This window comes from Pocillopora verrucosa, chromosome 13 (genome assembly GCF_036669915.1).
Source record: "Pocillopora verrucosa isolate sample1 chromosome 13, ASM3666991v2, whole genome shotgun sequence".
NCBI classification, from domain to species: Eukaryota; Metazoa; Cnidaria; class Anthozoa; order Scleractinia; family Pocilloporidae; genus Pocillopora; species Pocillopora verrucosa.
The window spans coordinates 2,695,068-2,706,256 of NC_089324.1; the positions used below are offsets into that span (position 1 = coordinate 2,695,068).

At 38.2% G+C, this 11,189-nt stretch overlaps 2 protein-coding genes and 1 long non-coding RNA gene across 3 annotated transcripts; all 3 read left to right on the top strand.

The window, feature by feature from the left end:
• The first annotated feature begins 123 nt into the window (after positions 1 to 123).
• On the top strand, positions 124 to 1,814 carry LOC131779552 (solute carrier family 35 member G1-like). Its single transcript, XM_059096115.2, has 3 exons — positions 124 to 654; positions 896 to 1,121; positions 1,504 to 1,814. Exons 1-3 carry the CDS (start codon positions 124 to 126, stop codon positions 1,812 to 1,814), a joined length of 1,068 nt encoding a protein of 355 aa, XP_058952098.2.
• Positions 1,815 to 2,569: 755 nt separating this feature from the next.
• On the top strand, positions 2,570 to 8,941 carry LOC131779515 (BTB/POZ domain-containing protein 19). The gene is given in 8 exon segments (XM_059096076.2): positions 2,570 to 2,866; positions 3,569 to 3,865; positions 4,729 to 4,845; positions 5,588 to 5,697; positions 5,956 to 6,214; positions 7,222 to 7,307; positions 7,485 to 7,577; positions 8,310 to 8,941. Coding segments are annotated over 8 exon segments (1,458 nt in total). The 5' UTR covers positions 2,570 to 2,572; the 3' UTR covers positions 8,512 to 8,941.
• Positions 8,942 to 9,059: 118 nt separating this feature from the next.
• Positions 9,060 to 10,574, top strand: LOC131779520 (uncharacterized). Its single transcript, XR_009339792.1, has 2 exons — positions 9,060 to 9,396; positions 10,185 to 10,574. It is a non-coding gene; the product is annotated as an uncharacterized lncRNA (long non-coding RNA).
• Positions 10,575 to 11,189: the final 615 nt, after the last annotated feature.

The following is an 11,189-nucleotide window of genomic DNA, read 5'->3' on the forward strand; positions in this document are numbered from 1 at the left end:
TTCAATTGCATTTTGATGGTGAAGCTTATTCCGAATCACTGCAAGTAAACCAAAATTTTTTTTTCTTGAAAAAGTTTGTTTGCTGAAGCAGGAAGAAGTAGGCTGCAGTTATTTATTTTTAAGATGTCTCGGCCGAAGAAGAAAAAAGCCGAAGAAAAAGAGAACACCGAGGATCTCTCCCCACTAAGGAGAACTCTAGGAGTGATTTTCGCAATGGCTTCATGTGTATTTTTCGCTTTTTCTTCGCTGTTTGTCAAGCTGCTTCGAGAAATTCCGCCTCAAGAAGTGGTCTTCTTCCGAAGTCTAGTCCAAGTTATTTTTGTTCTTCCACCGCTAATCTACAGCGAAGTCCCAGTATTTGAAGACACCAAACATTTGCCATTTTTGTGCGTTCGCGGTATCGCGGGAACGTTGGCGCTGTGCTGTCAGTTTTACGCTTTCCAGCACATGCCGCTGGCAGATGCCACTGTTATCGTGTTTTCTTCTCCCATATTTACGGGAGTACTGGCGCATTTTTTGTTAGGGGAGGCGTGGGGCCTTTTCGACGCTTTGGCAACATTTTTGTGCTTTATAGGCGTAGTACTGATAGCTAGACCAACGTTTTTGTTTGCGAGACAGACAGAGCCAACCAACGAAGAAAGCGACTTTGAACAGGTAAAATAGTGATTTTTATTTCTTGAAAAATGCGAAATTAATTTTTACATTTTTTAAATTATTATCCAGTTGTTAAATTGTTAAATGCCTAGACATACTTAGGCAAAATATAGAACATTCGTGTCATTTAGTTTGTGAGAACCCTTTTTTTTCTTGGCGATTTCACATCTCAATCAACCTTAAAAAAGAAACAATTTTTAACAGCAACGTACCTAACGGCCGAACATTTTATTTGTTGTAGATAACTGCTAGCCTGGTTGCTCTGTGTGGTGCTATTTTGACGTCCATTGCGCTGATCGCGATCAGAAAGCTCAAAGGCGTCAACTTTTTGGTGCCAGTATTCTATGTAGGGCTGTCCAGCGTGGTCTTAACAACAGGGGCGATCCTTGCAGCTGGTTCTTTCCAGAGTGTCATATGTGGCCACTCGCACGAGTGGTTCCTTTTTGGACTTGGCATGTGTGGACTGGGTAGGTTTAAATTTACTCTGAGATGAATAAGACTTCGTTACACCTTAACTTGTTTACACGTAGTATTAAATTTACCTCGAACGTATGCTTTCTTCCCAGTGTTCATGAGCTAAATGTGCCCATTTCAAACAGATATGCAGCCTTTTCCAACCAGTAACTTTCCCTGTTTTTTTAACAACTCTCCCTTCCAGGATGGCTGACCAGACAGACAATCTTTTTTCATAACGCTTGGGAAGGAGGGGTGGGGTAAGTGGGTAGAAAGGAGAGGGATGAGGGGGGAAGGGACGGAGGGGCGAGGGATCCGTGTGCCAAGTGAATTTGTCTATTGATCACCCGATCTTAAAGATTTCTAACAAAATTCGTTTCAACTACTTTACTCAAGGTGGCCAAGCACTCCTCACCAAATCCCTGCAGTTAGAGAGGGCAGGCGTGGTCGCTCTCGTGCGCACCCTGGACATTGCGTTAGCCTTCATTTTACAGCTCCTGTTCTTGGATTACGCTGCCAATATTTACAGTATCGCAGGCGCGGCGTTAGTTTTGGGCTGCAATGTGCTGGTGATTTTGAAACGAGGCGGATGCTTACCAACCAAGGAAGTAGAAGAAAGCGAGGGAAAATTACCTGAAGAGAAGCAAAGTCTGATGGGAACAGTTAAAAAACAACTATATGCGAAAATGATCCCCAAAAGCTACTGAAGCTAAGGAGTTTTTAAACTTAAACCCTTCACCTCGTTATATCAGTATGCATATTCTCCATACTGTTCTCTATACATTTCCTAAGGTGCTGACAAGGAGAATTTGTTTAACAATCATGAGCTTCTTTAATTGGTGATCATTTCCATTATTCTCATAACCTTAATGTTTGATTCAAGGGTGATATTGTAAGGAGAATTAGATGCTTATCATAATTGGGGAATATGAATTAAAGAAATTTACTTAACTTTCTTAGCTACGAGCCAGCGGCCCACGTTTAAATCATTGAAGGTACAGCTTAGTGTGATCTCTTCAAGTTTTCTGCTGTCACAAAGGGAATTATCTAAATGCTTACCTTTGTTATTTCAATAAGACATGATGATGGCGATAAAAGTTGAATAAATCTGTCGCATTCTTACTGCTTATTAGAGTACAGATGGCCCCTGTCACTGAGTTCCAAGTTCCAATTTGAGATACTTCTAAGAATTTTGCAAAAATACTCATCTACGCCAACTGGATTGGCTGGATCAAAAAAATTTAACTACTGATAAAAATTTCCTCATATGTGAATGTGTTCCCTATTTTTCCTTTGAGTGGGCGAAACCTTTAATAGGAAAAAATAGCAATTCTGGTAAATGTAAGAAGCGTTCCCTGCACTCAGTACATATTGCAGGCCTATGCATGTAATGACCGAGGAAAGTTGGTACTGATTGGAGCGCCTTAAGTCGCCTGGTTGTTTTTACCCTGTTTGCCAACCTAACATGGATTCCTTCCAAGCCAAGGACAAGACTTGGCTCGGAGTAGAGGCGCTTTTGTCTGATTTGCAAAATTTAATCGACGATCGGGACTCTGCAGATGTGCTGTTTCTAGTAGGCCATGATGAAACTGCAATATACGCTCACAGGCTTATACTGGTAACGAGATGTAAACATTTCCAGAATAGAAAACGAGAGCTGTGGTCTTCTAAAGCGGTTCATTCACAGTTGACCGTGAGAAAGCCCGAATTCCGACCTGATGTGTTCCGCGAGGTTTTGAAGTTTTTGTAAACCGGAAAGGTAACTCGTAAAATGCTATTGAAAATCGATTTTGATTGTTGTACATACTTTGTGTATATTTAACATCGAATAACAAGCAGTGAAGTTATTTGTTTAGTGACGCGAAACTACAGGGTTTGAATTTTTTTTTTATCTTTAGATCGTATGAGCATTGTAGATTATAAAAATTTAACCTCAAGCCACTTTCATTCAGTGGTAAATGTTTTTTTACTCTCGGACTTGAAACAGCTTTCTAGCTGTCAGAATAAGAAATCTGCTTCTTGATACAAATGCCTTTCGCGTCCTTCTACTCCTAAAATTCGGTGCTAGATGCAAAATTCATATATTTCAGCTATTATGGTCGTGATTTGGTAATCATGAAGAACTATCAGCTATCAGCTGACAGGCCACTGACATAGAACTAAAAGGATACCAACAGGTCAGCAATTACAAAAACTTTCATTGTCAGTATTTGATATGCCCCAGAATTCATATAGGGTCTCTATCCACTGAAGTTTGGATGATAAATAAGGCAATACGGTACTAGTGTTACCAAAAACTTACTGACAGATTACCTAGCTGAGATGTTTTCCTTAAAACTGGCGGCAAATATTGGGTTAACTTTTGGCCAATAGTTGGCCAAGAGGTTCTTTTAGGGAGTTGTTCTTCACGATTACACCTAATTTTGATGACCCAAATTGAAAAAAAGACCACTTTTATTAGGTTGAACTTCACAGTCGCACAGCCTTTGAAATGCTGAGAATAGCAGAGGATATGGAAATAACTGATTTACAGTTAGCCTGTGAACAGTATTTTATGGACAATCTGAGTACTGAAAGTGCTTCAGAATTTCTAGCAGATGCAATGTCGCTTTCCAGGGGATTCAATGCAAGAGGCATGTCTTCACTTGTGGATAAATGCATTGGATTTATGGAGGAAAATGCTGAAGAGGTTGTAAAAACTGAAGGGTTTCTTCTCCTTCCTAAACCAGCAATGATCAGACTTGTGTCAAGTGAACAGGTACATGTGACGAGTTTAACAGTTGATGGTGTTCAAACTTCAAGAGTCAGGGTTGAGGAGCCTTTGTGTGGTAACCTGTTCCAAGTGTTTGGTCAGTAAAATAAAGCGCAATTGTAAATGCTGCCATAGTTGTAACTGAGTGAAAAAATTGAGAGAAGTTTAGGTGGGATTGTAACCCAACCCAAAATTTTAATTTTGCTTGGTTTTGCTCTCTAAATGCTTGGAACAGGTTATTGTGTGGTTTCAGTGCAAACTCCTCTTCACCTCACCATGATAAAGGGGAACCTGTGTATTCCACAGACATAAACTTAAGGACTGAGAAAAAAATAAATATTCTAGCCTTTTCATCTGGTACCTTCCTTGAATATCTACCTGTATTTTAAGGGAAAGTGTCATCATTTAGAGACTATTATTGCAAGTCTGCAGAGCAGGCATGATTTTGGCAAGCAAATGCTCAGTATTTTCTCAGCAAAAATTATACCTGCCATCTTTGATTTTAATGGCAGTGGAAGGCTTGGGAGAGAAAGAAAATTGCACCAAGGGGGTGTGCAACAGTCAAAATTAAGGAGAGGGATGGGGATAGGGGAGTAAATATTTGCCTTTCCCCCACCCCACACCCCACCATCCACTCTTACTCCAAATCAAACATGGCTGGTGGGATAAACAATTGCAAGCCTATAACATGAACTCACCCTTATAAGATGCCTGCACTGCAAGCTATATAATTGCTGGCATGAATTTTTCTTCCAATTAATTGAGGGTGGTTGTTTTACTTGACTCCTATGGTACAACTTTCATCCCAAGGCCATCCCCAATTTTAGACTTACCAGTAGGTTTTATTTTCACTCTCCTCCTGCACAAAGTTTGCAGTGTCAGAAGAAGAGCTTTGGCGAGCTGTTCTGCTTTGGGCAAAAAGGGGAACTGGGGTAAACAAGCCAACCAGTCAGTGGACAGAAGAGGAGAACAAGAAGATTAAAGAGGTGTGCCATTTACACTGAGCCTATTTGTTTATAACCCACAATCTTCATCCAAAGTGTTGTCACATTTTCCCTTTACAGGGGTGTAGCCAGTATGTCTTTAAGGGGGGTCACACTGTGTCACAGGGTACTCACCAGGTTGTCATGTTGACCCCCATGCCATGTCTTACTTAATGTGACCAAAAAAGGTTTTCTGGGGTGCCTGTGAGAGGCAAAGGTAGTCCAGAACCCCCCTTCCCACCCCCTTCCTCCAGCTATACCCTTGCTTTACCACCTCATCGATGGAGATGAGCCCACCCTACCCAAATGGAATTGTCCACTTTTTCCCACTCAAGTAGAATTATGGATTTTAATTTTTCTTTTTTAAATCTCCTTATTGAACAAGATTGTCTCATCAAGATGGTGCTTTAGTAGGGAAGTTGTTTGTGTGTGTATGTGTGTTGTTAAACCCTTTACGCCCTAATATCAATGTGTATATTCTCCATACTGTTCTCTATACATTTTCTAAGGTGCTGACAAAGAGAATTTGTTTAACAATCAAGAGCTTCTTTAACTGATAATCATTTTCTCTCCTCTTGCGACATTACCGTGTGTTTCAGGGGTACTATTGTAAGAATAAATGCGATGGTGGTCTCTCTTGGGGATTAAAGGTTTAATCCAGTAAATACGACTACCATAATGTACATTCATCTAGTAGAGTTACTAATTCATGTTGTAATTCATGTTACTTACTTTTGTATTTAAGGCAATGTCAGGTGTTATTGAACACATCAAACTGCTGTTGATTGACAGCAGTGTGTACGCTGAAGAAGTAGAACCAACTGGAGTAGTCCCTATGGAGGTGTCTTTAGAAAGGTAAGCTTCATTGTCTTGTTTGTTGTAATTAATCTTGTTTTTGATTCAATTTTCACCAGATGACAATGTATCAATTTTCTGCTACTCCTGAAACTAATCCTGCTTTAGTATCTCCTTAAAAATTGCCAGTGTTCTAAATATATGTTATCTATGTTCTCACTCAGGGCGAAAACACACTGTGCAAAATGTTGTGCTTCAGTTTAAAAAACATGTTAAAGCAAAGTTTAGTACTCAATACTGACAATATGTTTTTCTAAGGTATCGCTTTGCAGCAGTGCCGACCCATTTCAGAAAAGCCGAGGATCCCCGTTTAAGACCAAGAGCTTCTCAAAAGTTGTTCCATGGTTCAACTTTACTAACAAAGGACTGCCTCAAATTTCAAAACATGCTCAATACTTGGTTTGGGAATGAATATCAGGAATGGCAGTTACTTTACAAAGCTTCAAAGGATGGCTTTTCGGCTGTAGCATTTCATACAAAGTGTGATGGACATTCACCCACATTTACAGTTGTTCTGGTGAGTAAATATAAAATTAAACCTTTAACTCCCAAGATTTCATTAGCAATTCTCCTTACAGTCTGCCAAATGATTCTCATTATGTCAGTTTGGAGAATTTGGTATCAGATCAATTAGTAATCCCATAATTGATATTTTTCTTAATTCTCATCACTTGTTTACATGATATGGTACAGATATAGTAAGGAGAAATTCTGTCTTGGTCACTCATGGGAGTGAAAAGGTTAAGGCAAAAACTTTTCCAGGGATATTTCTGACAGTGCAACTTAAGATCAGGGCATGAAATTAATTTTTTTTTCTGATAGCCCCTGTCTCCTAAATTCTTCAAAGTGGTAGCCAATTCAAAAAAAGTTGGTTGCCATTTTCAAAAACAAACAAAACCTTTTTTAATGCTGTCAGCATTCTAGATAGACCCTCCGAAATTATCTTTAACATACTACAAAGTGGACACTAGGATGGATGATAGACAAAGTTCAAGCTCACCTAAATCCATGATGGCGTCTTGCTATCGATCAAGATGCATGTGCTGCATTTTGGAAACAAACTTAATGAGGAAGTTTGCTGCTGATTTGTCTTTGCAAATCTTTTTAATTTTATATCTCTTGGTAAGGTTATGATGAAACATTCCAGTCGCCAATTTGGCGACTGATTTTCAGGATTTGGTCACCAAAGTGAAAAATTTAGTTGCATTGGCACCTGTATTAGGCGCAATTTCACACCCTGAAGATATAAGTACAAGTAAGCCTTTTGAATTGCCCTCTAGTTTTATCTTTTAGATTTCTGTTATCAAGAACAAATATCTATTACTGCTGGTCTCTTTCCTTGTGAAACATAAAGATAATTTGACATTGAGTCAATCATGTAGAACTTTATTCATGCATCCCTTTAATTTCTGGAAGTTCCCAGAAACCAAGTCTGAGGTTTCAGACCTCAGAACTCTCTTATTGTTTGTTTTTACAAGCCAGTTTTTCTCTTTCATGCATTCTCATGTCAACATCATATATCAGGGAAGAAATGGAAATGTTTGTGGTGGATTCAGTGATCAGCCATGGAGAAGTGATATTCCTTGTGGAAAATACATGCCATCTGAAAGGTGGGTTTCTTGTTTAAAAATTTGCTGAAAATTGTTTTACCTATGAAATGTCCTGCCTTTTAACATTCTATACATAAATGTATTTTTTTATTTAAATTCAACCCATAAATATGATCAAAGGTTCTAGGAGTATCTTCCAATCTACATTTCTTAATGTTTTTTACCTATAATTAACAGGGCATTTTTGTTTACACTGGTGAACTCTGAAGGTGTTCCTCCAACCAAGTATGATGTAACACATCCTAAATATGCTACTCTACATCATCCAAGGTTTGTTGACAAAAGTAACTTTTAGATAATTTTTCATTTAAGTGTTGAAAGTAGCCTGCAGATTAGGCTTCCTTTTTTTTTTTTTGCATTGTTCAGTCAAACGAAGGCTAGCACAAGGTAATTGTGAAGTGTGAGCCAATGCATTATTTTTTTGGGCTCCTCTCCTTGTGTATAACTTGCAATTTGCATTTGCCTTGCACTTGTCTCCATTCAACTGTGAAATGGAAAGTATTACACCACAGGCTATGTTGAAAGCTACACTCACTCAATTTAAAAGAACCCCAAAGAAATAAAATTATTTAACCCTTAAACTCCCAGAAGTGATTGACATGTACCTCCAACAAAAAATACCCATACATTATCCAACAAACAGGTAATAAGAATACACAAACTAATCAGGCAGAAGATGTTATCTTGATCTCGCAAAAAATTCTCATAACTAACTAACAAGGTAATGTGTAGTAGAAAGAGGGGAGAATTAACAATCAGATCTTTGGAGTTAAAGGGTTAAAACTTGCAAAAAATTAGTAGTTAAACTACTTTGAGACTGAAAAGTTGTGGTGACTTGTTTTGTAAGTTTTAATCTAAGTTGTTCTATATACCTGTTTTATTTGAGAATCAAGCTTAGTACATTCTTCAGAATAAAGGATGAAGGTCTGGCAGACCATAGTCAGAATCAGTTTTAGGAAGAAATTTTATATCTAATATTTATCATTTTTTTCTCTCTGTCAGATATGGACCCATGTTTGGGGCAGGGGCAGATCTGTGTATCAGTGATGAGTGTCACGAGAGGCCTGAGTCCTACTCAAATTTACCTCACTCCTATGATGGTCCCCAGGCCTCAACCAGTCTTCTCATGGGAGACTACAACTTCACAGTAAAAGACTATGAAGTGTTTGGTTTGAAGGCAGAGCCACTTTATGAAAGAGTCTAATGAGTGGAGCCAGAAAAAGATGTTCTACATGCAACTAGAAAGATAATCTTTTCATTAGTGATGTAACAAATTTCTACATGAATCATGTTACCTCGAGAAGGCAGATCAATATCAGTATCTAGGCAACGGCCCACCTACCCCTCCCCTAACCCAACATTCACCCTAACTTGTTATCAATTGACTGTTGTTGGGTTAGGGGAGGGGAGGGGAGGGGAGGGGTAGATGTGCCATTGCCCAGATACTGATATTGATCCAAGAAGGCTAAGGCATCAAAACTCCTTCAAACATTGGATTGTGTAAAAATTTTCACAACAGAGATAATCATGTCTTCTTTTCATAATGCACATGGACAAGGTGTTTGTAAAATACATGAAGAAAATTTTATTTCAATGCTTGTTACTCATTATAATTATGTGTTTTTGCATACTTGCATATGATAGCAGTATGTTATATTTAAAATCAATTGTAATAAAAGAAAAGTATTACTGGTAATAAACTTTGTTGATAAAAGTAATTTCGTATTCTCAGTCGCCATAGAGAGAGAAAAATTTCTATGCAGAAACTTTTGAGGACTCATATATATGCTGCCTGATAAAAGAGAAGAACATTTTGTTTGACCCGTCAAATTACGAATACTCAGCAAATTATGACCGAGAGGGACTGAGCCTCTAAACCTACCCATGATGCTTTTCGGTAAATATTGTTCCCCTCTGCCATCTTGTTTTACGTGAAGCACGGCATCTACCGGATAAGGATTCTGTTTTAAAGGAGTCAATCGGTGGACATTAGACAATGTTTCTTCAACGAGCTTGTAATACAATGAGGATTGGCTTACTAAGAAGAGCCATGAGTACTGGGAGAAGGCCAGAAACTCCCGAAAGACTGGTGAGATCTTGTCGTAGTTCCTAAAATTGTTGAATGCTCTTCACGCGTCTGAACCTCTTGCAAGAATTGCAGGATTGTATTAGCTTCGTAAATGACTGAATGATGATTGAAATAGATGTTTACTATTGCTACCTATCATGTTTTACACTGATTACCGTAATGAGAAGTGTTGTAAAATGTTTTATGTGGTCAGACTACACACAACATGCCATATCATCGTTAACTTTCAGAGGGGCAATATTATATAACCTTGATAAGATCGCAAATTGTGATCGAGCTATCGATGTCGACATTCGCTTAAAAACAAGACCGGAGAATTTTTCATGTCGTGTTTTGACCCTACTGAGGTCAAAGCGTAGAGTCCTTGGGTCTCAAACTGTCTGTGTCTATCGTGTTGTATTCATTGGAACTTCCAACATGCGAAGACAGACAGAAAAATTAAAATGCTTTTAACAACAACTATCATTCAAGGACAACTTTCAAATATAGGTCACTACTCCTCTTTTGTAATTTACTTATTGGGGAATTCTTCAGGGGAACCATACCTTGAACAAACCCCATACAGCAGTGACACATAAAATTCTTTATGTAGACACCAATACCACCCTTAAAATTGTGTTTGAAGTTCATACCAGCAAAGAAGTGTGGCCTCCTAGGAGAATACCAGCTCACTTGGTGCCGTAAATAATGTAAAGCTATGCAAAGTGGGACTAGTTGTAGCTGTGTAAATTTGAATATAAAATTAATACATGTATTTTATCACATGGTGACACTTCTTTTCTCAACAGACTCCTGTTCAACATGTTGCAGCCTTTTCTGCCTTTTGCTTTGGAATCCTGGGCCCTGGAATTTATCTGATGCTTACACGTGACAAACCACTCAGCGAACATTGACGAGGGATTGGTGCCACGATACCATTTATTTCAAAGACCAGCTACTTTTGTTTACATTTATGTTGACTACTAAATTGTGGAAGTGTGACTAACTAGAAAGAATTTGTAAAGAACTTTTGATGAACTGTTATGGTGTATGGCTTTTTTAGGAATTTTGCACTGAGTTTTATTGTCACCTTGGTGTATAATGAAACTCACAGTAAATTGTTGAGGATGATTTGACTGTTTTTCTGTAATGTATCTGAGTAATCACAGAGTACAGTAAACTGTTTAAAATCTTGTTAAGGTGCTTGATTGTAATCATTGACTCTTGTTTCACACTTTTTACATTCATACTGTGCTGAACTTGTGGGGTACACTCTACTCTCCATCATCAGATCCTTCTTTTGTTGATTATCATCAACAGTCACCACTTCACAAATTTAGTGCAGTCTACCCTAAGACATATCACTTCAATCATTATGTCTCCTATTTCAATTTTAACCTAACCAGTAATGTGTAAGTGTCATGTCACACAACTTCCTTTTAATACTCCGATAATTGGGTAGTAATCTTCAATTGCTTGAGCTTGTTACTCAGAATTTTTGGCAATAAAAAATATTATGGAGTAAAAAAACATTTCCCACCCCTTTCCTAGCAAAGCGTTTATTTGGCCTGAAGCTTAAGCACGTATAGTAAGGCTGTCACAAATGTTGAGGGATTGATTTAAACTGAACTTGGCTTGGGAAGGTAACATCCTATGCTTTTAATTAGACCTAAATTACCTTTCACATTTTCCAAATCTTAAATTTGTAAGAATTCTATTCTGACTTCAACCATATATTTCTGATTTGCATTAACTTTATGACATGGTCATCCCCTTCACCATCCCCAGGGAAAAGTGGTGGGGCTTGATTATGA